We start from the raw sequence: 27,334 nt of genomic DNA, 5'->3' as shown, positions 1-27,334 counted from the left end.
TCTGTGTTGGCAGGAAAATTGTATTCCTCGTCCTGCTCCCCTGCATCCTCTCCATCAGGGTAAGTGGGTGAGGGTGTTGCAATTCTTGGAGTCTGAGGAACTATTGGTTCGACCAAGACCGGTGATTCTGGAGCAGGCCTTTTGCGCTTTAGAGGAATTGTGTATGACTCCAAAGACTGCGATGCCGTGATTTTCCTTTTATAAAGCGTAAGCTTCCCGGTGTCGGCATCGATGAAATGCTCTGACTGCTCTTCTAGTAAGGGTGGCCGATGCTTCAAACTCCCAGCCGGGTGAGTCGGCTTCGACACCACAGAGTCCTTGGGCACCGAGCGTGGTGCGAAGGCCTTCGGCGTCACCTTAGGCGGCAACGTGAAGAGGATCGGCGTCGAAGTCTTTGGCGTCGGGACAGCTTGCTTCGGGGTGGAAGGTGTCTTTGGTTCCGACGCTGAAGCCTTGTCCCTAATTCGCTTGAGGGAGTCCGAGACCGGCTTCGTAAAGGAAGCGGACGGTTTCGTCGACCCGACAGTTGACCTCGGTCCACCCCCAGGGGAAGACCCGAGCGTCGATGACTTCGGCTTCTCTGATCGAGGCGTAGGAGCATCCTCCTTAGGGGCGCTACGATCTCTGTCCTTGGCCGCAGACGTTGACGCCGACGGTCTCGGATCGGCGGCCTTGACTACTGGCGTCGGGGTCCCAGTCTTCGGCTCAACGCCTTTGCCTGACTTCGGCTCGACGGCCTTTTTTGGACTTCGGCTCGACGGCTTTGCTTGACTCCGAGTCGACAGCCTTTTTTGTTTTCGGCTCGATGACTTTGACCACTTTCGGCACCTTGACCGGGTCGACAGCTTTCTTCGGCCTCGATTGCCCCGACACCTCGGAAGACGATGGCGTCGATGGGGGAGCAGACTTCTTCGGTTTCGATGGCGCCTCGACCATTTTTGTTTTTGTCTTCACCGATGGTTTCAGTTTCGGTTTTGTTTTCGACAATGGCGGCTCCGCTGACGTGTCCGTGGCCGGGCCGGAAGGCGGGGCCGTGGATTCTGGTATAAGGTCTTGGGTAAGGCCATGTGGCGATCCCTCGACCTGAGCCTTTGTAATTGTTCGAACGGGGCATAGCTCTTCCTCTGAGCTATCTTCCATGGCCCCATAGGCCTCATCGTCGTCTCCTACCTCGTCGACGACTTCTACGTCTTGGCCTTCGACATCCGCTTCGTAGTCGTATTCGATGTCCACCGTTGGAGGTGAAATCTGCATCTGAACCTGTTGTCCGTCTGCTTCTTCGTCGTCGAAGATGCCCACCGGTGCCGGGGCCGAGCGCCGGGCCTCGAGGCGCGCCACGCGCCGAAACCGAATCGTTTTTTTCGAACGAAACCTGGAACAGGCCATACAGCTGGCTTCGTCGTGGTCCGGCGACAGGCACTTGTTGCACACTGGATGGACGTCAATGTGGGGATACCTAGATCCACACACGGGACAGTTCTTGAACGGACTCCGTTCCATGCCGTCGAAAGTCTTGCTGCGTCGACTGGGCCTCGATCACCGAAGAGTCACACGACTCCCTGGATATCCGACTCGAACAGAGTTGGAACTGAACCGGGGACCGAACGCAAACAATACCGACGGTTCGAAAAAGGCCTTCTGGCCTCGAAAAAGTTTATGTTGATTCCGAACTGGAGATAACGAAATTACATCCGAACCCAATGGCGGAAAAAAACAATCTGAGGATGGAGTCGATGCCCATGCGCACTGTAGTCCAGGGGAGGAGCCACCTATCTCGTGATACTTCGAAGACTCTTCCAGGACAACAATGTGCAATCATCCGGACCCAACACTAGGCGGCGATCTATGCTATAGATATGAATTCAGCAGCCCACATGCCTCGAACTTGTTGTTGTTTTTCTTGGAGTGCACCGATGAAGGTGTTGGTTCAACAAGGGATTAGGAGAAGTGGATTTCAGCATACATCTACATGCCTCTTTCTTCAGGTCCTCTATTAATGTAGTAAAACACAAACAATTGAAGAAGGGTCTGAGGGAAATTTAAAGACCTGCCCAGTTCGTATCCCCCTAACTGTAATCCTAACAACAAAAGAACCGGGGGTCTATAACGGAGCTTCAAGTACTCCGAGCTGCTGCAAAACTCCTACATAAGTGAGTTAGGTGCTAATAGAGCTACATAAGTCTCTATATCAGAATGTGTGCCAGGACAAACCTGTCGAAGGACCTACTGAGATTGTTGGTAAGACCCGTACAGAGATGTGTTGGATTCCCATCAAATAGGTATGTAGATCAAGTGTTCTCATTTGGTCATCCAAAAATGGGGTGGTATGTCTCTTGATCAATGAGACCCATCCATCGCCCTTACTGAATTGGGTCGCACCATCAATCGCTAAGGTACCCATGAACAAATGATAAAGATGGGATCGAGTGCAGTGCAAAAATCAAAAGATGTGTGCGTCGACTGGGCCTCGATCACCGAAGAGTCACACGACTCCCTGGATATCCGACTCGAACAGAGTTGGAACTGAACCGGGGACCGAACGCAAACAATACCGACGGTTCGAAAAAGGCCTTCTGGCCTCGAAAAAGTTTATGTTGATTCCGAACTGGAGATAACGAAATTATATCCGAACCCAATGGCGGAAAAAAACAATCTGAGGATGTAGTCGATGCCCATGCGCACTGTAGTCCAGGGGAGGAGCCACCTATCTCGTGATACTTTGAAGACTCTTCCAGGACAACAATGTGCAATCATCCGGACCCAACACTAGGCGGCGATCTATGCTATAGATATGAATTCAGCAGCCCACATGCCTCGAACTTGTTGTTGTTTTTCTTGGAGTGCACCGATGAAGGTGTTGGTTCAACAAGGGATTAGGAGAAGTGGATTTCAGCATACATCTACATGCCTCTTTATTCAGGTCCTCTATTAATGTAGACATCATTTCTGGAAGGGATTCAAATGTTTTTAATATTGAATTACAGCTACACTCACTGTTTCTTTGGCTTGACGCTAAATTAGTTTGGGCTCTGCATACCAGAGAATTTGGTAGGTCAAGTTTGGTATAAATTTTGGTTATTAGACCAGCTATTAGCTGCAGGATATTTAGTTGGACATCCAGTTTATCTGCGTGCACATGGGCAGCGCTCGCCATTGAATTTAGGGCTTGGTTGGTATCAGTGAGGAGGATCTCAACCTTGTGTGTGGTGGGAGTATATCATGTCTCCCTGAGCCGGAGTTCAGAGTTTAGAGAGCCACTGGTCTTATTTTGACAGTGTAGGGAAGTTAAGTTTGAGTTTATAGAGCTACTGGTTATGGGCGTTTACTTTCTTTTGTTAGTTTCATTGAATTTTTGTTGTGAGTTTAGCTGTGGATTAAAATCATCTTGACAGGCTCTACTGTTATTTATGGCACTAGAAGACTATTAAATAGAGAGTCCCTAGCACGAGTCTGATAAGGGTCTTTCGCGTAATTATTTGACATTTGCTCTTAGGGTACCAGAGTTGGTGTAGAGGTGGGAAGTCAAACTTGAGCGTTCGGATGCCTGGCTGTCGTGTACCATTGGGTTCTATTATATTTGTTTCAATGGGCAACGAACACAATAGGCTTATGTGCTGGGGTGTAAAGCTCATTAGGCAAATCCAGATGGTAGATTCTAGTATAATCTGCGCTGGGTCGTGAGTGGGGACGGGGGCTTTGTCCTTTCGCGGGTCTAAGAGCACCAGCCGTTCGGCTGGTTCTTGATTGGCCCGACTAGCTTCAATTTGTCGAGAGTACTGTCAAGCGATCTGGGCACACTCAGGGTTAGGTTGTTGTTTTGCAGGTTATCCTGATGGTTTTCTTGGGATGCTCTTTGAGGAAGGAGAGGGGGCTAAAAGTCTCCCTTGAATTATAATCTCTGGGTAGAGATTAACAACAGGGAGTGTACTTGACATTGGATACAGGATTTTGAGGTCTCCAAACTCTTGAGGGGGATTCCAGGAGTGAACATTATGGTTTCTTTAATAGGCTGCTTTAAATAGTCTCTTATGTTAGCAGTGTCTCTAATATCACAACTATTCTGATTTACGGACGTCAAAACGTGTCCTTGTTGTGTTCTCTTATGAGATTCTTGAGGTTTTTTTTTACAGATGTGTCAAGGTGTTACAAGACCTGTCCGATGTGATCATCTCGGGCTCTTCATGCCCCTTCGATTTTCCCTCCTGGGTTTGATTCCCTCGTCTTCCTTCTTTTGGATTTAGCATTTTTGCTTTTTCGTTTGGCAGTCTTATGCGGCTGATGGGAATTTTGCAACTGCGCAGAGTTTCTTGTTCGCATTTTTATTATTTTTGATCTATTGTTCTCGTGTGCTCCTTCCTCTTTGCACCTTTTCAAGCTTGGAGCCAGGCAGTAGTTAGTAGGAATTAATCTCTGAGATCCAAGGTCTAACAAGCATTTACAATGCAATGGTCTCTGCATTATTAAAGGTAGAGCTATTGGCATTGCTCATGACTTTTTTTTTTAAATCATGAATAAATGGCATTGTCATTTACATTGCCAATAGCTTAATCGTTAAATAAATGGCATTGTCATTTACAATGCCAATAGCTTAATCGCTCGCAAATGCATGACCTATTGTATTTACACCCACACAGTCACACACACAAACCCACCCACACACACATACAGAGCCACCCACACAGAGTCATTCACATAGAGCCACCCTCACACTGACAGAGCCACCCACACATAGAGCCACCAACAACAAAAAGCTATCCACACAGAGCCACACAGCCACACACACACAGAGCCCCACACACAGAGCCCCCACACACACACACACACATATAGAGCCACCCACACACACACACACAGAGCCCCACACACACACACACACACACACACACACAGAGGGTTCAGAGTGGGGAAAGAGGTGGCGTTTTCTTGCTGTGCTGAGAGATGGGATCAGCCCCGGGATTCTTGAGGGGGCTACCGAATTGCAGAGACAGTGGAATTTCGACAAAGTCAGAGTGGGAGAGGCATTTAGAAACAGAAATCTGTTCATACCTGGAAAGGCACAGAGTCTGCAAGTGTGTGCAAGAGAGAGCACTAGACAGAGAATGGGTGCAGGCACCGATAGATAGAGGTGACAAGGGAATCGACAGCGAGAGAAAAGAGAGTGTGAGTGAGAGAGAGGATGTGAGAGAGCCAGAGGGAACTGAGTGAGAAAAACGGAGACAGAGGTGAGAGAGAGAATAAGAAAGACAGATTGGAGAGCGGGGTGGCGTAACAATGCGCACAAAGGGTAGGAGGAAAGAAAGAAAGAACGAAGGAAAGAAAGAAAGAAAGAAAGAAAGAAAGAAAGAAAGAAAGAAGGAAAGAAGGAAAGAAGGAAAGAAAGAAGCAAATGAGAGAAAAGGCAGTCACTGTTGATAGTTCTATGGGGCATTTGATTTTGAGGGGGCCCATTTTGCCGTACTGTTCTTCCCCTCAAATTTGAGCAATTTAAGATGTTTCTTTCTGCTGGGGGTGGGGCTGTGTGGAAGGATGACATTTTCTCACAGAAACCCTCCTTAAGGATTTCTTCGCCATGGTGTGCTGAAGAAAGCCTCAGGCGAAATAATGATATCTATAAAAAGAGCCCCTTTCGGCAGGCAGCTCGTTATTTCGAGTGTGCTTGTAGTTCCAACGACAGTAGTGAGTGCCCGCAATTAAAAGGGGGGTCTGTTTTCATTCTGTGTCACATTTGACATGGCTGTCGTACCTTGGCCCGATCGTTGCACGTGTACAATTGGCTTTTTCTTCAATTAAAAAGACTCCTATGATGCATGTTGGTCTGCTGCTGGCACACGACAGACAGAGACACGCAGACGTGAACGGGACACTCAATTATAGAGAGGGGCTTAGACAGCCCGTGGAAGACCTGGTGGATTAGTTGGGGGTGCGTGGGGGTGTCTTGTGGGTCCATGAGAGCACACGGTGCGTGGATGGGTCTGCAGCCGTGCAGAAGTGGCATTCCCGTCCCGTGCTGGCACGTGAAGCATCCTGTAGGCATCCATCACTGACCCACGTCTGTCATTCCCTGCCTGTGCCTTGCTGTGCGCAACGGGCTGTCACGAGGCCGCTAAAAAGACGGGTGGAGCACTGACTGACTGCCGACACACCGGGTATCCTTACACTCACTCATGTCGATGCATAATGTACTTCTAGAGAAACCTTTTGAAGCCTGATTGACACCCCCTAAAACACGCGAGAGTATTCCTGCAGTATATGAAACCACTGAAGTACCCACTACATACCGAAAGTCACAGCAATGAAACGCACGCGTGTCATAAATGAACTCCATATATATAAAAAGCCCCAATCACTTTTTCTGATCCTCTGGGGGAACCCCCCCCCCCCCCGTCGTCCTAAGCGCGACCTCCTCTCTGACCTGCTTTACCTTATGAGTTGTAGGCGGCATTTTGAGTTAGCATAAACCACAAGGTATACATAAACGAGTTGGCGTTGGACAGTCAAGGACGACCCTGCCGCATATCTACTACCCCTAGGGTGTCTTCTGTGTGGCTTGCGAGCGCCGCTTGCCCTGGCTGCGGGGCTCCTAGGCGCACAGCCGCCAACACTCCCACTGGCGACGCCCCTCGGCGCGTCCCAAGCTGCACTCGCACACATTTACCTGCTGTCCGGTGCTGCACGGGGGCCGGAGGGGTGACTCTCGCCCGGGCTTCGCAGCCCCAGGCCCGAGGACTCTCCGGTGTCCCAGTTCAGGAGCCACGGATGGCGTGGGAAAGTTCAGCAGCGGTGGCCGACTCCAGCCGCCACCTTCCCGCAAAAAACACAGAAAGTGCAGCTCCCGGTGACTGCAGCTGGGCTCAGAGGCGCTGGGCGGAAGCCCCCTCCGCCGCCCTCCGTCGTTTCGTGCCGGAGCTTGTGCGATCTGCATCACCTCTTTTTTATGTTTTATTTTAGGAAAAGTACCTCTGCAGAAAATAAACCGAAGTAACCCACGGGGGGTGGGTGGGAGATACTATTTGGGATGGGTGACGCAGGATGCCCCCTTCCTGGAAACACTTATTAAAAAAAAAATAAGCACTCACTGGAAGACTCGGCGGCAGCCGGGCAACAATGGCGGCCGCAAACATCCGAAAATCTCGGATTCGGGGGCGTGTTTTTGGCGTTCTGAGTGACAGATGACATCAGTGTCGAAAGAACGCAAAAAAACACGCCCCTGAATCCGAAAGAGACGGGGCTTGAACTGAGTGATGCCCCTCTCATCCAATGGCTGGCCTCCGTTTAGGGAGCCAGCCAATGGAAGAGAGAGGCGGGTTCAAGCCCCATATTCCAAATCATTAAATCTCCCAACGGAGACTGCGCAAGCGCAGACTTCGGTCCGCGGCCTAAAAATCACAGGGTTCAGCAATATCCCAAGAGACCCCACTGACACTTGGGTTGGTTTCAGGTTATAGAGAAATATAAAAATTTGAGTTTTGGGTTAGTTATAGCCAACAGGGATAGTAGGGCAATAGCACAGGTTGTAAAAATGTCCGTGACACTATATAGAAGACAAAAAGTGGACTTTAGGGGTCCCGGTCAGTAAGGAGCTTCCTGCCTACAGCCCCCACAATCCGGCTGGTGCTGGTGCGATTAAGACTTCAGCTTTAATATTTGCTGTGATGCCTCTAGGTTGACTCTAGGGAAGACTCGGCTGGCCTCGGTTGCATACTGCCACCTAAACTCGGCAGCAGAAGGAAAACCAGCCGGAGCCGGGGCAGGGAGCAGGGACTGACAGTTTAGAACCAGCTGAGAGCCACAGCTCAGCGTTCGACGTCCTGCTAGCTGCTTACGTGTTCGAGTGTTCGAGTGGCTACTGGCAAAATACGGCAACTGGAGCTGGCATTGGCCACGTCGAAGTGTACTCGCATCTGCTACTGCTCTGAGAGATGCAGGCTAGACAGAGAGAGAGCACCTGCTCCCTCCGAAGTAGTGACAAAGGCACCAGAAGGCTTGGTGCAGCAAGAGGCAGCGGGTCTCCCACCTCCTTCCTCCTTCCCACAGTGCAAGGTTCTTACATAGGGACTGGGAGCATTTGGATGTTGGAGAGCACAAGAAGGATCTGCTAAAGAATGTGCAACTGAAAGAACTTTTATCACCAGATTAGGTGCCGTGAAGATTTCTTTTGTAAAACTAATCAGCTTTTGGAGGAAGTACAGGATCCGTTAGCCCCGACCAGCTGTTATCCCGTGTCCCGCTGATCTTTTTAGCCTACTCACCTGTTGTTCTCGTGGCTTCGGTGGAGGAGCGGGAGCAGGAGCCTACCAGGACCGAACCTCTGACCCCCAGGGTAGGCTTGCCAGTCAAAGGGAGCGATTTGCACAATGATCCAAGTGCAGAGATTTCATTCAGAGGTGCCCGGGCGAATAATTAGGTCAGCGTGGATGCATGCGCTAGGTCAGTGTAGGTTTATGGCTTAGGTCTGTGTAGGTGCATGCGCTAGGTCAGTGTAGGTGCATGCGCTAGGTCAGAGTGGATGCATGCATTATTTAAGTGTAGGTGCATGTGCTAGGCCACTGTAGATGCATGCTCGAGGCCACTGTAGATGCATGCGCGAGGTCAGTGTAGGTGCATGCGCGAGGTCAGTGTAGCTCCATGCGCTAGGTCAGTGTAGATGCATGCGCTAGCCCAGTGTAGGTTCATGGCTTAGGTCTGTGTAGGTGTATGCACTAGGTCAGTGTAGGTGCATGAATTGGGTCAGTGTAGGTGCATGAATTGGGTCCCTGTAGGTGCATGCGCTAGGTCAGAGTGGATGCAGGTGCTAGGTCAGAGTGGATGTAGGCACTAGGTCAGTGTAGATGCATGCGCTAGGTCAGTGTCGGTTCATGCGCTAGGTCAGAGTGGATGCAGGCACTAGGGCAGTGTAGATGCAGGCGCTAGGTCAGTGTGGGAACATGCGATAGGTCAGTGTAGATGCATGCGCTAGGTCAGTGTCGGTTCATGCGCTAGGTCAGAGTGGATGCAGGCGCAAGGTCAGTGTAGGTTCATGCGCTAGGTCAGAGTGGATGCAGGCGCTAGGTCAGTGTAGATGAATTAGCTAGGTCAGAGTGGATGCAGGCGCTAGGTCAGTGTAGGTTCATGCGCTAGGTCAGAATGGATGCAGGCGCTAGGTTAGTGTAGGGTGCATGCACTAGGTCAGAGTTGATACAGGCGCTAGGTCAGTGTAGATGAATTAGCTAGGTCAGAGTGGGTGCAGGCGCTAGGTCAGTGTAGGTTCATGCGCTAGGTCAGTGTAGATGCAGGCGCTAGGTTAGTGTAGGTGCATGCACTAGGGCAGAGTTGATACAGGCGCTAGGTCAGTGTAGATGAATTAGCTAGGTCAGAGTGGGTGCAGGCGCTAGGTCAGTGTAGGTTCATGCGCTAGGTCAGTGTAGATGCAGGCGCTAGGTTAGTGTAGGTGCATGCACTAGGGCAGTGTAGGTGCATGTGCAAGGTCAGAGTGGATGCAGGCGCTAGGTCAGTGTGGGAGCATGTGCTAGGTCAGTGTAGGAACATGCGATAGGTCAGAGTGGATGCAGGCCCTAGGTCGGTGTAGATGAATGCGCTAGGTCAGAGTGGATGCAGGCGCTAGGTCGATGTAGATGAATGCGCTAGGTCAGAGTGGATGCAGGCGCTAGGTCGATGTAGATGAATGCGCTAGGTCAGAGTGGATGCAGGCGCTAGGTTAGTGTAGGTGCAGGCGCTAGGTCAGAGTGGATGCAGGCGCTAGGTCAGTGTAGATGATTGTGCTAGGTCAGAGTGGATGCATGCGCTAGGTCAGTGTAGATGCGCGTGCTAGGTCAGTGTAGATGCATGCGCTAGGTCAGAGTGGATGCAGGCGCTAGGTCAGTGAAGGTGCATGCACTAGGGCAGTGTAGATGCAGGCGCTAGGTCAGTGTAGGAACATGCGATAGGTCAGAGTGGATGCAGGCGCTAGGTTGGTGTAGATGAATGCGCCAGGTCAGAGTAGATGCAGGTGCTAGGTCGGTGTAGATGAATGCGCTAGGTCAGAGTGGATGCAGGCGCTAGGTCGGCGTAGATGAATGCGCTAGGTCAGAGTGGATGCAGGCGCTAGGTCAGTGTAGATGCGTGTGCTAGGTCAGTGTAGATGCATGCGCTAGGTCAGAGTGGATGCAGGCGCTAGGTCAGTGTAGGAACATGCGATAGGTCAATGTAGGTGCATGCACTGGGTCAGTGTAGATGCATGCACTAGGTCAGTGTAGATGCATGTGCTAGGTCAGTGTAGGTGCATGTGCTAGGTCAGTGTAGGTGCATGTGCTAGGTCAGTGTAGGAGCATGGGCTAGGCCATTGTAGATACATGTGCCAGGTCAGTGTAGGTGCATGCACTGGGTCAGTGTAGGAGCATGTGGTAGACCTTTGTAGATACATGTGCTAGATCAGTGTAGATTCATGCGCTAGGTCAGTGTAGATGCATGCGCTAGGTCAGTGTAAATGCATGCGCTAGGTCAGTGTAGATGCATGCGCTGGGTCAGTGTAGATGCAGGCGCTGGGTCAGTGTAGATGCAGGCGCTGGGTCAGTGTAGGTGCATGCGCTGGGTCAGTGTAGGTGCATGCGCTGGGTCAGTGTAGGTGCATGCGCTGGGTCAGTGTAGGTGCATGCGCTGGGTCAGAGTCGATGCAGGCGCTAGGTCAGTGTAGGTGCATGCGCTAGGTCAGAGTCGATGCAGGAGCTTGGTCAGTGTAGATGAATGCGCTAGGTCAGAGTGGATGCAGGCGCAAGGTCAGTGTAGCTGCATGTGCTAGGTCAGTGTAGGTGCATGCGCTGGGTGAGTAGATGCATGTGCTAGGTCAGTGTAGGTGCATGCGCTGGGTGAGTAGATGCATGCGCTGGGTCAGTGTAGGTTCATGCGCTAGGTCAGTGTAGGTGCATGCGCTGGGTGAGTAGGTGCATGCGCTGGGTCAGTGTAGGTTCATGCGCTAGGTCAGAGTGGATGCAGGCGCTAGGTCAGTGTAGCTGCATGTGCTAGGTCATTATCGATGAATGCGCTAGGTTAGTGTAGCGATATGCGCTTGGTCAGTGTAGGAGCATGCGCTAGGTCAGTGTAGGTGCATGCGCTAGGTCGGAGTGGATGCATGCGCTAGGTCAGTGTAGGAGCATTCACTAGGTCAGTGTAGGTGCATGCGCTAGGTCGGAGTCGGTGCATGCGCTAGGTCGGAGTCGATGCAGGCGCTAGGTCAATGTAGATGAATGCGCTAGGTCAGAGTGGATGCAGGCGCTAGGTCAGTGTAGGTGCATATGCTAGGTCGGAGTGGATGCATGCACTAGGTCAGTGTAGATGCATGCACTAGGTCAGTGTAGATGTGTTGGACTTGGCCCTTCAGGCAGGTTCACCCCTGAACTTTTTGCCTTTTAAGGTTACATCATTATAGTGATTTCTGTGTAAAGTGCGTGGGCTCTCAGAGTGCGTGTGTGAGAGTGGCCTGCCCTCCCATAGTAATGCATGGGGAATATGTGTGTCCATGGTAATTCCTGATGCGTGGGGAGTGCAAGCTCGAGTTTGGTATGTGCAAACTCGTGAGTGAATGCTGCGCAATGATGTGCGCAGCTTTAATGTGCCTAGTGTGGAAGCGCCACTTCTAGACGTTGGCCTGTCTGTGTAGTAAAGGTGAATTCCCTGTCTGGCTTTTGATTGGCTGGAGCTGGCTGGTGTGCCTGGCTCCAGGAGTCAGGATGGGTCTGCCCTGGTGGTGAATGGGGAGATCTGCATGTTGATGACAGGGAGGAGCTGCACCTGGGACCTGAATAGGGCTGGGCTTTCCCTACACAATGCTGGCTCCGCCCCCTGTGGTGCGACTTATGACCCTAGCCTGGCCAGTGAATGGGGAGAGGGGCTGAGCAACAGAGTTCCGCAGAACCAGCTGCGTCTGGTTTTGCCCCCACCCTACACCCCAGAGACAAAGGGATTTTGTGTATAAAAAGAGGCTGTGACCTCATGTTAAATGTTCTTGTTTTCCTCATTAGAATCTACAGGGGCGTGCTGCTGCTGGGGCCCAGGGGAAGGCTTGCCTCCCTGGGCCCTGCCCAGCCCCTGGATTGCTGTTGGACTTCTTTTGGACCCCTTTTGGACTTTTGCCCTTAAAACCTTTTCCAGGACCTTTGACAACATAGGAGCGCTGTATCTTACTTTTAATGCTAGGACCCTCCTTGCTGTGGGGGTCATTTCTGGGGCCTTTTATGATTTCTGGGCCCCCAGCGCCTCGTGGGCGCTTTATCCTGGTTGCTGGGCAGAGCACTGTTGTTATCCCTCTGGGGGAAGCGCTCCTGCCCTTTTGTTGCCGATCGGGTGCCCACCCCGCTTATTACTTTAATTATTGCAGGTACCCACCCTGCATTATGGCCCTAATTGTTTTATAATCGCGGGTGCCCACCCCGCATTTCTATTTCTTAATTACGAGGGAGCCTACCCCTCGGTGATGGAGTCCTGCCGCCGCGAACCGCGGCTGGCCTGGTTGTGGGCGGGGCCAGCGCGGACGGAAGCGGGAGGAAGAATGCAGACGGAAGAGGCCGGCGTGAGCTTTGGCGCGGGGCTCCCATGCTCTAGGGAGAGCCCCGCGATTGCGGCTGGTGAGAGAAAGCCCCGGGTCCCAGGAGGGGGCCCGGGTGAAGAGAGGCAGCGGCCGGTGTAGCCAACGACAGCGCGGGGCTCCCGTAAGGACAGGGAAGCACCGCGGGTGCTGCAGACCGCCGCCAGAAGTGCCCGTGTCCGCCCCAGGTCTTGAGGACAGAGCCGGTGAGTGTCCGAGGGAGCTGGGGGGAGAGAGAGAGACGGAGTCCGAGCGGCCCCATATGCCCAGAGGGCCACTCCAGTGTAGTGACGTAGTTTTGAAGGCCCCCGTGGGGGTCCCAAGGCCTCGTGGGCACTTTATTCCGATGTTTGGGGGCCTGTGTGCTTTCTGCATTCTTGGGGGCATATGATTATTTGCAGAGCCCGTGCGGGGCTCCAAAGACTGGCCATACTTGTCTATTTTGGCCCAGAGAGGCCCATGCTTATTATTTGGGGAAGCCAGTGTGCTCCATGGCCCCTGATCATTGTTAGAACCCCTGGGCTCCACCGGTGGTGCCATGTGTATTTTTTAAGAGCCCTGTGTGGCTCCAAGGAGTGGCGTAGTGATTTCCAGAGCCTAGATGGCTCTTAGGGGGCACAGTTCCATTTACAGCCCCAGTGCGAGGGGACACGTGTTGTTTCAGAGCGCTAGTATGCTCCACAGGGGGCATAGCTGACTACTTTAAACACTGCCTCCGGGATAAGCCTGACTGCACGTGCCAAGCTACCAAGGGGGTGAGCAGGGGTTATCTTGGCGGGTGACTTCCTTGCCCTGACGTAGAATGGTGGTTTCTGCCTGGCTTTGGCGCAAGCCTTAGCCAACTGGAAATAGCCATTTCTAACAAGATGCATGCACTAGGTCATTGTCGATGCATGCGCTAGGTCAGTGTAGGAGCATGCGCTAGGTCAGTTTAGATGCATGTGCTAGGTCAGTGTCGATGCATGCGCAAGGTCAGTGTAGGAGCATGCGCTAGGTCAGTTAAGATGCATGCTCTAGGTCGGTGTAGGTGCATGCGCTAGGTCAGTGTTGGTGCATGCGCTAGGTCAGTGTAGGTGCATGCGCTAGTTCAGTGTAGGTGCATGCGCATGGTCAGTGTAGGAGCATGCGCTAGGTAAGTGTAGGAGCATGCGCTAGGTCAGTGTATGCGATAGGTCAGTGTAGGTGTAAATGCACTAGGTCAGTGTAGGAGCATGCACTAGGTCAGTGTAGGAGCATGCGCTAAGTCGGTGTAGATGCATGCGCTAGGTCAGTGTAGATGCATGCACTATGTCAGTGTAGGAGCATGTGCTAGGTCAGTGTAGATTCATGCACTAGGTCAGTGTAGATGTATGCACTAGGCCAGAGTAGATGCATGTGCTAGGTTAGTGTAAGTGCATGCATTAAGTAAGTGCAGGTGCATGCCCTAGGTCACTCCAGATGCATGCGTTGGGTCCATGTAGATGCATGTGCTAGGTCCCTGTTGCTGGTAAAACTCTGGAAAACAGAATGTGTTATATGGTAAATACAAACTTCTGAGGTAATTTTCCATTCGATTGTCCCAGAATACTGCAGTAACTGAGTTACTCGCAGTTGTCAAGCCTAGCAGTATCATAACAGTATCAACGTTCGACACGGTCTCCCACCAAATCTTGCTCAGGAGATTGGAGGAGATTGGACTCAGAGGACCTGCTCTTCAGTGGATGACGAGCTTCCTGTCCTCCCATTCTCCGACCATCAATTTAGGCCCTTTTCGGTCAAAGATGATGGAACTGAGCAAGGGAGTTCCCCAGGGCTCATGTTTAAGCCCCAACTTATTCAACATCTATGTTGCTCCCTTGGCCAACCCCCTCGGGCCTGTGGCTTTATACCTATTTCATATGCATTGCTGATGACACTCAGCTCCTCTTCTCATTTAATAAATTCACCTCCTTTGTTCAGGGAAGACGGAGATTATGCTTTGAGGAGAGGCATCCATGCTGTGGACACCTGCCAGTGGCTGGTAGCCCTCAGCATCTCCCTGCCTCTAAGGCCCTTGTTAAAAACCTGGGCATTCGCCTAGACCGGGCCTTGACCATGAAGGAGCGTGCCGCTTATACTGTCGGCTCCTGCTTCTACGTGCTACGTTTGTTACTGCAAGTTTTTCCTTTCCTCCCAGATTCCACTCGCAAAACCCTCATTCAGACAATGGTAGTAAGCCGCTTAGACTACTACAAAGCTCGCCCGGTCTCAGCCAATGAGTCCTCGCTTAGCAGATTGCAGGGGGTCCAGAACACCGCAGCGCGCCTTGTCTCGAATGCCCCCCAGAAAACTGCCTCCCTGCCTCTCCTTCAACAGCTTCATTGGCTTCCAGTGCGCAAGCGGGTTAAAGTCTAAATCTGCTGCACCGTCCACAAGGCCTTGTATAACAATGGCCCCCTCTACATCGCCGAGAAACGTAATCATTATGTCCCTTCTAGGATCCACCGGTCAGGAACCAAATCACTTCTCTTGGTCCCACGGATCAGCAAATCAAGGTTAGGTGGGAAAACCTTTTGCTACCTCGCTCCCCTTTAATGGAATCAACTCCCCATTTACCTGAGACAATGTCCTGACTATCTCCGATTTAGAAAGCTTCTTAAGACTGCTCTGTTCTGATAATGCTTGTCAGCCTGTCCAGCTGTACGGTCGGAAGCGCAGAGATACCCATTCGGGGGTGATTCCGGCGCTATATAAAAACCAAAATTAATTAACTAATTCATTTGAGGTGTGAAATTACCGCATCTGAATTTCCGATAAACTTCGCATGAATGTCCAGGGGGAAGAATGATTTAAACAAAGGAAATACGGCAGCACGTTTACAGAATGGAGATAAGTAGAAATCTAGAAAAATCTGGAAAAGACAAAGTTTAGGGACAAATCAAGTAACTGTACCCTGACGTGAGTGCACGTTACCATTAAATGCCATACAATACCATACCATAACATACCATACCGCCATCCCATTCCATCCATCACCACCATACCAAACCATCCCATACCACTATACCATACTATACAATGGTCTCACCCTATTCTACACCACACCATACATACCATCATAACATTCCATACCATACCAGTCCATACCATCCCATCCAATCCAACCCCATCCCACTATAACATCCCATACATGTGGAGAAGTGTGGCTCACTGGTTAGAGGAGGCAGACCTGGAAGCAGAGGTCAGCCCGGGACCAGGGTTCAATTCCCGGCTCGGCGGGGTCTTGAGTCCTAAAATGTCCATGGACTCGACAATTCTCGCTCCGGTGCCTACTCGATTCACGGGTTCACACTCTGCGACTCTGGGCAATAGCTTGCTTAATCTCCACAACGGCCCCTCGCGGCGGGATGCCTGGCTTTCACCTTGCGGATACCCTGCCAGGGTTATCTCACAGGGGAATACCAGGACGGGTTCCCTAAGCTAGCGCTTAGAAACCGCTTGGTGATTTGCGCTATATAAATTCCTGTACATTTACATTTCCTGTACATACATACCATACCATTCCGTAGCATACGACACCATAACATACAACACCATACTATAGCCCACCACACCATACCACAGCACACCACACCACACCATCCCAATCCATACCATACCATAGCACACCACACCACACCATAGCACACCACACCATACCATACCACACCATATCATACCATAGCACACCACACCATACCATAGCACACCACACCATACCACACCACACCATATCACACCATACCATACCACACCACACCACAGCATACCACACCACACCAAACTACACCAAACCACACCAAACCAAACCACACCAAACCACACCACACCAAACCACACCACATCATACCACACCACACCAAACCACACCAAACCACACCACACCAAACCACACCACACCACACCACACCAAACCACACCACACCACACCAAACCACACCACACCAAACCTCACCAAACCACACCACACCACACCACACCAAACCAAACCACACCACACCAAACCACACCACACCAAACAACACCACATCATACCACACCATACCATACCATCCCATCCCACTATACCATATTATACAATGATCTCACCCTATAGTACACCCATCATACCATCATAACATTCCATAGTATACCAGTCCACACCATCCCATCCCATCCATCCAATCCCATCTCACCATAACATCCCATAACATACATACCATAGCACACCACACCATAGCCCACCACACCATACCACACCACACCACACCACACCATACCACACCACACCACACCACACCATACCATAGCCCACCACACCACATCGTAGCACACCATACCATACCACACCACATCAAACCATAGCCCACCATAGCACACCACACCATACCACACCACATCAAACCATAGCCCACCACACCACACCATCCCACACCACCCCACACCATCCCATAGCATGCCTTACCATCCCACATCATACCACACCATACCACACCACACCACACCATACCACAGCACACCATACCATAGCACACCACACCACACCATAACACACCATACCACACCACACCACACCACACCATACCACACCATACCACACCACACCATAGCACACCACACCACACCATACCACACCATACCATACCATCCCACACCATACCATGGCACACCACACCATACCATAGCACACCACACCACACCACACCATAGCACACCACACCACACCACAACATACCATAGCACACCACACCACACCACACCATACCATAGCACACCACACCATACCATAGCACACCACACCACACCACACCATAGCACACCACACCATAGCACACCATACCATACCACACCATACCACACACCACAGCATACCACACCATCCCACACCATACCACACCACACCATCCCACACCATCCCACACCATCCCACACCATACCACACCATACCACACCATCCCATAGCATGCCTTACCATCCCACACCATACCACACCATACCATAGCACACCACACCACACCACACCACACCATACCACACCATACCACACCACACCACACCACACCATACCATACCACACCACACCACACCACACCATCCCACACCATCCCATAGCATGCCATACCATCCCACACCATACCATAGCACACCACACCATACCACACCACAGCACACCACACCATATCATTTTCATGAACAGTAATACTAAGAGCTAATCATCGCAATGATATTTACCTTTATAACTCTTCACCATCTCTGGGCTCTGAATCTTCAGATTATTACACCTGTAATAACACACACATAATTTTTGTATTAAAGATCAATGACAGCTACAGGAACAAAGGATCAACATCACATAACATCTGTATTTGTAATAAGATTCAGTTTTAAGAGCAGCGCCTGCGGACTAGAGCTCAGGGTGAGTTACTGTTCATACACAACAGACAAAGCTCTAACGATACCCACAAGTACCTTTAACATTTTATGACAGGATGTGGGTGTTCTAAGGCAGATAGCTCAGTGAGACTAGTGCGCTTCATGTGATGCTATGGAGTACCTCAGCGTGGGTCTTCTAGGAGCTGCTCTTAGCTCAGTGAGATGGGGGCAGGACAGGTTACATCTGCCCCTGGTGGAGTCTGGTGTATACGCTTAATAAATACCTTCTTACCTGAGGTCCACGTGTATTCCAGACAGCGCCCACAACACAACATTCTCGCATCCAATCCCTGCCAGTGTAAACCTTGTCACCATTCTCTACAGCTAAGATATTGAAGAGCCTTAGTGGGATATATAAGGAAGATTTGAACCCAGACCGCTTAGTAATGAAAAACTGGTTGCAAAACAAAAACGTCCACATCTTACGGAACAGCAGATTTTAGGCCGTTGGGGAAGGATCACAGATGGAGAGAGAAGGGAACAGGTTAGGAGGATCAGTAAAGGGAAAGCAGCAGACGGGATCACTGAGAAAGAGGGAAGGGAACAGGTTCGGAGGCTCAGTAATAGGAAAGCAGCAGGCCCAGACAGAATCACAGAGGGAGAGATAAGGGAACAGGTGAGGAGGCTCAGTAAAGGGAAAGCAGCAGGCCCAGACGGGATCAAAGAGGGAGAGATATGGAACAGGTTATGAGGCAAGCGAGGGTAGCAAGCGAGCCAGAACAACTGAAAGGCAAATTAAATTGACAAGAAAGACAACCACTAAAACGTAACAGGCTGATCCTAAACCAATCTAAGCATTGGTATTGTACGGAATTGGCTTTCACAATACACAAATAAAAGCTGCCAGACCTAAAAAGTGACACGCTTTTATAGGGAGACTCACACTCCTATGCATTTAAAACAAGCATTGGCATAGCCAAAAGGTCTCGCCTTTGGGACCTTATAAGTGTTTAGCCATGCAACAGTTGCTGCACCAAGGATATTGTGCTGGATAACTAAATATTAATAAGGTCCCAAAGGCGAGACCTATTGGCTATGCCAATGCTTGTTTTTTCTAGCTGTCAGTCATATTATATTATGTGGTGCTGTTGTAATTTGGCAGCAATTAGGTTAGCATTTAGCTCAGCTACACAAACTTTCACCAATAACTTGACCATGTTTGTGGAGGCCATTTTGCATTTCCTAGCATCCATTTTCAATGAACATGCTGCCTCGTGGTCAGCATGCCCTTTTGTCCTTTCTCTGTACCAATGACCATTTACCTTGGCCAGCAACAGGCTATTTTTAGCACTGGTCAAGCCCGCGCATGCGTACTCAAACGTTTAGACTAATGAGCGGTCACCTTCTTAGGAATGTTCTCCAAAACTGACCAGTGATACTAAACTCCTCCCACAAGTTGGCTGTGTTCCAAAAATGCCCTTATATGTACCTAAACTGTTCAAAGTATACCGCCTACTCTTTTTATTGCTGTAAAACTGTATAAAAGAGGTCGCACACCGATGTTCGGTGTGATACTTCTTGCATTACCGAAGGGTGCTGTAGGATTGTACCACCACCCCATGGGGTCTTAATAAACTTGTCTTTTACATTTCCAGTTTCCGTGCCAACTTCTATTCCATGGTGTTCGAGAGTTTTTTTTGCAGAATATGTAGATCTGTTGAACCGATCCCACAAATTGGCGACCACGAAGGGACTCATCGGCGACTCGGATGCCCGAAGGAGAGGTCACGACGAAGGATTGGAAACTCGCCATGGACACGGACGCTGCCACTGAGTGACCCAAGTCTTGGCACCCACGGTGTTTTTTCCTTTCCTTCCGACCTGATCTGCCAGGTGGCGCCGGTCCTCGACTGAGATCCTGATCAGTTGGGTTGTCGTGCAGTGCGCGTTTGGCTGATTCGATTAAGGAACTTGGTAGTTGGAATCTGGACGTTTGAGAATATTTGGTACGCTTGTGATTGGTAAGGTAGTCTACTGACACTTACTGTGGCTTTTGGATTTGTTTGAGTTGAGTTAGCTAACATTTGGTCCTTTGATTTGAGTTATATGTGGAGTGCACCTCACATAGGCAGGTATTTAGAAATATTTCTCTGACCTTGTATTTATTTGAACGGCACACCATGTGTAAAACATATTAAGTGCCATTTTTATGTAATATCACGTTTTCGTGATATTTTGACGTGCCTGTTTTAAGCACACTCCGAGGAATGTGCTGTTTTGGAAATGGTACCAGATATCGATTAAATGAATCTCAGCCGGCTCCCCCAGAGGGGACACCGAATCGTGAAATGTACATAAAATTTGGCCTTCCCCCTATCATGTATAGTACATTATGGCATAAATATACGAAAACTGATCACGAATGCAATGGCCACTACTTGGGTCGTTTGATTTGCGAAAGGTTCAGTATGTGGAGCAGTGTTTGTTTCAGTGCAGGCCTAGACAGGATATGTTTGATTGTGTGCGTATGTGGGAGAAAGCGGTGCGTGAACAAATGAAGCGTGCACAAGCCTTGGCGGACAAAGAGCAGCGGAAGGCTGCTCGTGACAAAGCTTTACAGTTACAGGAAAAAGAATTGCAAGAACAGAAAGAGAGGGAGACTCGAGAACGTAATTTGCAGGTTAATGGTCAGTTTCCTATCGACGTCCTCTTTATCCTGTCCTTACTAATGACTCAGATGATTTTTCATTGTTAGATCGTCGCCCGCCTCCGTATGTTCCGCCTACGGCCCCAGATGAGGACTCTGGTGAGGATAATCAAAGGGATGATCGTACCAGGCTAACTGCTGATCGAGCCGCGGAATTACGCGGGTTTGCTCGTAAACTTAATGTTGATTCTATAAATGTTTCCGAGATTGAGGGCCATATGTGCAAGTGGTCCGATAGAGAACGATTGTATTTTTTGGATCATTTAGGAGAAGAAGTTGTTGGACGGTTTAGACGTTATTCATCTGAGTTGGAACCTAAGGATATATCGGTTGGTCGTGATAATTTACGTAAAGGTATTTTTGTTCTTACAGATGCGAATGGGTTTTTCCAGCGTTTGGTTCAGCTACGGGCTGAAGCGTCACGACTACGGGCGTTGAAAAAGGCATCGGGTTCGCCTGCGTCTGGATCGACGGCTGAGTCCAAAGAGTGTCCTATCTTTGGAGCAGATAAGAGTGCTACAGTTCATGTTATCCCTATGCGAGAAGCTGAGCCTTTGTATGTTCCTCCTAAAGGGCAAGGTACAGATGATAATAAATTGTCTGCGGATGCAAAGGGTTATTTTATATATAACTGGGTTTATACGCCTTGGAATAGAACAGATGTTATGGCACTTAAGAATGCTTTGCCTGACCCCCGTAAAAACCCAGCAGCTTTCTATGAAGGAGTGAAAGGTGCTATTTCTTCGTGTGTTATGACATTAGTCGATATTGATCTCTTCTTTGGGTTAATATTGCCTCCTGATATGTGGAGGGCGATTCGTAAGTTTGATGATCGACCGGTTTTGGGTGCAGATTGGAAGGACTTAGCTCGAGCTGATTTGGATAGGGAACCCGCGTGTAAGCCATGCCAATTAATTTTAGACCTCCCAGAGGCTATTTTGAACAAATTAAAAACGCTTGTTCCCCCTAAGAAAATTGGACGATGTTGGCTTCTTGTAAACAGAAGCCAGATGAATCGGTCTCTGACTTCTTTTCGCGTTTTGAGGAAGCGTTTCACGATTACAGTGGACAATTATTAACAGAGGACACGGGCAGGCATTTGTTTGTTGATAAGTACGTGGCTAATCTCCTACCGGAGATTGCAAAACGTTTAAAGACTAGTGAAAGTTCATAGACCAAGGCAACCCCTGCTTCTTTATTGACTATGGTTCAGTATTATGAACGACAAGAATTGGAGGCTAAGGAAAGTAGTGATAAGAAAGCAAAGGATTTGAAGACGAAGGTGATGTTGGCTCAGGATTACGCTACACAGCCGAGAGGGAATGATAGAGGTAGACGTGGATCGTACGGTACGTCTTCTGCTCGTTCCGAAATTTCCGAGGATCAGTGTGCATACTGTAAACAGTTTGGACATTGGGCTTCAGATTGTCCTGTGCTTCGAGAACAGCGTAATCAGCGTGGTCGAGGTCGTGGAAGGTCTAGGAACAGTTACTCAGGGTCGAGGGGTGGAGCAAATGATCGTGGTAGGTTTGAAGCGAGGGGTCGTGGCCAGGCTGATTATAATGCTTTTGATCGACGGAATCAGTATCAGATAGCTGAGGGTTCGAGAAGCGCTCCCTGACAATTCCATTGGAGAGGCTCACGATCTTCGTCCTGGGGATCATGTGATGATCCGCGCGTTCGAGAGAACCAGCAGTTTGGAGCCGAGGTGGCGTGGCCCTGAACAAGTATTGCTGGCAACTCTGACGGCTGTGTGAGTCACCAATAAGAAGCGGTGGGTGCATTCCACTCACTGTCGTCGTGTCTCCCCGGATCTGGTGAATCCTGCGGTGCTGTCTGATTATCGAGACATCTTGGATGCAGAGAAGAGCCCAGCTGCTACACCTCACGAATCGGAGGGAGCCTTCCCGGACCTCACTGTTTCTGGTGAAGCGAAGTATAACCTACGGCCGTGAAAATAATCGTTTTGTGTGAGACTGGTTGAGTTACCGTTCTGTGGTTTGTGGAAACGGAAGTCGAGAATATCAAGGGGGGGGATCAGTTCTGTCCAGTGTAGCGACACCCGTCTTGAATCTCGGAGAAGAAACCAGCGGCAGCCTCGGTTCTCAGCACTCATTTTATTTTTTGTTTTGTTTTGTTTTTAAAATTTTTGTTTTGTGAACCATGGCACCTGCTACAATGAGAAACAGAAAAATTCTTGGTGCTGTGCTTTTTGTTATGACCATAGTGGTAATGGCAGTAATAGCTTGGATTATAGAACGATTGCTTCCTGCACGAGAATATTTACTGCCTACCACTCCAATCCCATCTGAACATTTTCATTTTACTCTGCCTTATCACGAAGAGAGACATAGACAGACATACATGAATAACAGCTTCATCCAAATTCTACATCATATCCATAATATGACGTACACTTCGAACTGTTGGGTATGTGGAATGTTGCCTGGACATCAGAAGAAAGGAGGAACTCCACTTATTCCTCTTCCGTTCTCTCATAACGGTTCCTGTAATGCTTGGTACACTCTTCTTTTCACTTTAAGATGGCCAACAAAAGGTGGACTACTTTTCTGACTCAATAAAATTTGTAATAATGACAAAGATGGTTACCCACATGCAGAAGGAACTAAATTTGAATGGGAAGAATATCGACCGGACAATGTATCTACACCTCATATTTTCACTAATCAAAGAATTGCCAATATGTCTAGTTTACATGTGATTACTGTCATTAATACCAAAGCCGAATTGTGTGTAAGGTACAAAGGTACTAATCCGGTAGGGAACAGTGAATGTACTACTACTCTAAAGTTTGAAACACCAACTGGTATTGCTTTTGTAGCTTCACGAAATACTTACTTTATTTGTGGAAATAAGGTATACCACCGTCTTCCCATTGGGTGGTTAGGAACTTGTTACATATCTTTTGTACTACCCCCTGTATTTATTGCCCCACCCATGTATCATAATGATTTTGTATTATATCATGATTTCATATTGAATCGGGTAAAGAGAACATTAGAAATTGATACTATTGATCAGACCGACACCTCCTTGCAGCAATATGTAGATTTTAATTTAGGCCGGTTTTCCTTTGTTGGTGCTGCCCTAAATAGCAGAAAAATAAGACGTCTAACACGTGTTGTGGAAGCTGTTGCTAATGAAACTGCTTCTGCCTTAGTGAACTTGACTGAGGAACTCCAAATTACCAGAATTGTAACGCTCCAGAACCGAATGGTTCTAGATGTAGTATTAGCTGATCGTGGGGGTGCATGCCGCATTATCGGTAGTAGTTGTTGTGTATACGTCCCAGATAATTCACCTTCTGTGTATGATGCCATTTCTAAATTGCACAAAATTGCTGCTGAAATTCATCCTGAAAATGGTACATGGACATTCTCTAATTGGTGTTGGACTTTGCTTAGTACCTGGGGTTGGAAATTACTGACTATCTTGTGTATGATCATTGGAATACTCTTCTTCCTTTGCTTATGTATTCAATGTGGCCCTACCTTATGTTCTATATGTATTACAGCCTGTATTCCGTCCAAACGAGTTATTGCCAAAAATGAGCAAATGATTACCAAGGAAATAGCGAGTATAATGTTGATGGATATTGATGATGAGTATCCTGATTACTTCCGTTATGAGGTAGCTTCAGCTAAATGCTAAAAGGGCCGTCTGCCGTAATTTGGCAGCAATTAGGTTAGCATTTAGCTCAGCTACATGAACTTTCACCATTAACTTGACCATGTTTGTGGAGGCCATTTTGCATTTCCTAGCATCCATTTTCAATGAACATGCTGCCTCGTGGTCAGCATGCCCTTTTGTCCTTTCTCTGTACCAATGACCATTTACCTTGCCCAGCAACAGGCTATTTTTAGCACTGTACAAGCCCGCGCATGCGTACTCAAACGTTTAGACTAATGAGCGGTCACCTTCTTAGGAATGTTCTCCAAAACTGACCAGTGATACTAAACTCCTCCCACAAGTTGGCTGTGTTCCAAAAATGCCCTTATATGTACCTAAACTGTTCAAAGTATACCACCTACTCTTTTTATTGCTGTAAAACTGTATAAAAGAGGTTGCACACCGATGTTCGGTGTGATACTTCTTGCATTACCGAAGGGTGCTGTAGGATTGTACCACCACCCCATGGGGTCTTAATAAACTTGTCTTTTGCATTTCAAGTTTCCGTGCCAACTTCTATTCCATGGTGTTCGAGAGTTTTTTTTGCAGAATATGTAGATCTGTTGAACCGATACCACAGTGCAGTTGTGGTTCAGTGATTGATAACCATTGTTGTCTGATACCAGGTTAACTTCAGGGACATTATTAGTTGTCATAGGTAGCGTATCAGTTCAGTTGCCACTAGTATCCTCAGTTGTTCAGTACAGCCCTCTGAACTGGCCATGGCAACTTGTTGGTGCAACATAAAGTGATGAAATAGATGGTTTCTGCATTAGTCCTGGTGAACGTTAATGAACCATGGTCTTGTTTCCGACCTGGGGAAGCGTCGAGCGGAAAGAAGGCCAGAGGATTTCAACACGTGCGAGGCAGGAGCACGTTTAGCATCCAAATGTAAGTTGTTTCAGCCTTGGTATTTTCTCAAAGGGCAGTAAGATGCCATGGATATCTAGCGCCAGCCCATATCTGGATGAACCACCATTAAAAATGATGCACTATGTTGGCCTTTTCTTGCATTCGAATGAAGTGCAGACAATGTAAAGCGCGCGCCAGGACTTTGAGTGTTTTCTCAAAATGCTACATAGCTTTCTCCTCACGACACATCGGGTGCAATAAGAGAAAGACCTATACTTCAGTCAGACATCATGACACAATATTATTGTGCACACTATGCGGCACTACCAGGGAAGTATAAAAAACAGCACACATTCGACATCAGGACATGAAATGCACAGGTGGTAAAATGAGGACACGTGAATCACTATATGGGTACTGACGTCATGCTGCACGCAATGTTTCAATCGTAATATGTATTATTGCATCTAAAACCTTGACAAAATTCAAATATTTTAGGAATGTACTTGTGACGCCATTATAGTGTACTTAACAGCATGTCAAAGTGTAAGATATGTCTTGTAAGAGTGTCACTGTCACGAAATACTCTTGTTTCTAGATCATTTCTCTCTAATAGGACAGGCACATATTGAGGAGACGTCACATGTTCTGTGATATCATGCAGGTGGCATTGGCGTATTTTACGCACATAGACTGGCTTGTGTCGTTTTCCAACTTTCTTTCCAATGAACCGGCCCTCCCCACCCTCGCCAGCTGGCCGGTCCGCCCCAGGCCTGGGCCTCTGACGGCAGCTCTATTTGCTTAGGATTACGGCATGCATCAGACATATTTGTAACTACAAGAAATGTTATGTTTCTGAAACTAGGGCCTGCTGGCACGCACCTCCGCAAAGCACCTCCGCGAAGCACCTCCGAGAAGCACCTCCGCGAAGCACCTCCGCGAAGCACCTCCGCGAAGCACCTCCGCGAAGCACCTCCGAGAAGCACCTCCGAGAAGCACCTCCGAGAAGCACCTCCGAGAAGCACCTCCGAGAAGCACCTCCGCGAAGCACCTCCGAGAAGCACCTCCGAGAAGCACCTCCGAGAAGCACCTCCGAGAAGCACCTCCGAGAAGCACCTCCGAGAAGCACCTCCGAGAAGCACCTCCAAGAAGCACCTCCAAGAAGCACCTCCGAGTAGCACCTCCAAGAAGCACCTCCAAAAAGCACCTCCGCAAAGAACCTCTGAGAAGCACCTCCGAGAAGCACCTCTGAGAAGCACCTCCGCGAAGCATCTCCGAGAAGCACCTCCGAGAAGCGCCTCCGAGAAGCGCCTCCGAGAAGCACCTCCGAGAAGCACCTCCGAGAAGCACCTCCGAGAAGCGCCTCCGAAAAGCGCCTCCGAAAAGCACCTCTGCGAAGCACCACTGAGAAGCACCTCCGCGAAGCACCTCTGAGAAGCAAATCCGAGAAGCAAATCCGAGAAGCAAATCCGAGAAGCAAATCCGAGAAGCAAATCCGAGAAGCACCTCTGAGAAGCACCTCCGAGAAGCACCTCCGAGAAGCATTGCAGCAGCATGTATGCTTCTTGGTGCGTGCCAGCCAGCAGGGCCATAGCTTAAAAAATATAACTTTTCTTGTAGATAGAAATGCTTCTGAAGCTAGGCCCTGCTGGCCCCCACCGAGAAGCATACACGCTGCTGCAATGCTTGTCGGAGGTGCGCGGGCGTGCCAGCAGGGCCTAGCAGCTGCCTTCAGAAACATTTATGGGTGCAGTCACAGTGCACCAGATAAAGGTAAACTAATTGCCCAGATGCCCGCCCCAGAATCAGAACCTGGTTTCCCGTCGAGACTCGATTTCGTTGGCTTAACACCCCCTCCAAAGTCGGCAGCTGTGCTCCTTGGCGTCAACAATAGATTATGGCATGCACGCCGCCACACTAACTGGGACGGTCACATTGGTCACTACTAGTGATAGTGAAAATCATGAACCGTGAGTGACCGATGTGAGATTCAAAGATCTAGGGAACAGAGAGTGTGTATGGCCTGCCTTAGGCCAAGTCCAACACACAATGTGGTGTCACCAGAGGCAGTTGTTTTAATTAAACGCAGAATACTCTCTCGGACGCTGTACTTTTCACTTCTGTCCTTCTGACCCTGAATGCTGAAAAGGCAGGCTCTCATCATCAAATATTGGGAGGAC

General features: G+C 49.2%; 1 protein-coding gene across 1 annotated transcript in view; it reads right to left on the bottom strand.

Annotated features, from left to right (window-relative positions):
• LOC144754097 (E3 ubiquitin-protein ligase TRIM39-like) overlaps nucleotides 1–27,334 on the bottom strand; it is a 243,702-nt gene that overhangs the window by 23,234 nt on the left and 193,134 nt on the right. The window contains exon 5 of the mRNA XM_078641665.1: nucleotides 17,765–17,814. Within this exon, the coding sequence (XP_078497791.1) occupies nucleotides 17,765–17,814 (50 nt within the window). The remainder of the gene's footprint in view (nucleotides 1–17,764; nucleotides 17,815–27,334) is intronic.

This window comes from Lissotriton helveticus, chromosome 5_1, assembly GCF_964261635.1.
Source record: "Lissotriton helveticus chromosome 5_1, aLisHel1.1, whole genome shotgun sequence".
Lineage (NCBI taxonomy): Eukaryota > Metazoa > Chordata > Amphibia > Caudata > Salamandridae > Lissotriton > Lissotriton helveticus.
The sequence above is the reverse complement of the archived record's forward strand: the minus strand, read 5'-3'. Positions and strand labels throughout refer to the sequence as shown.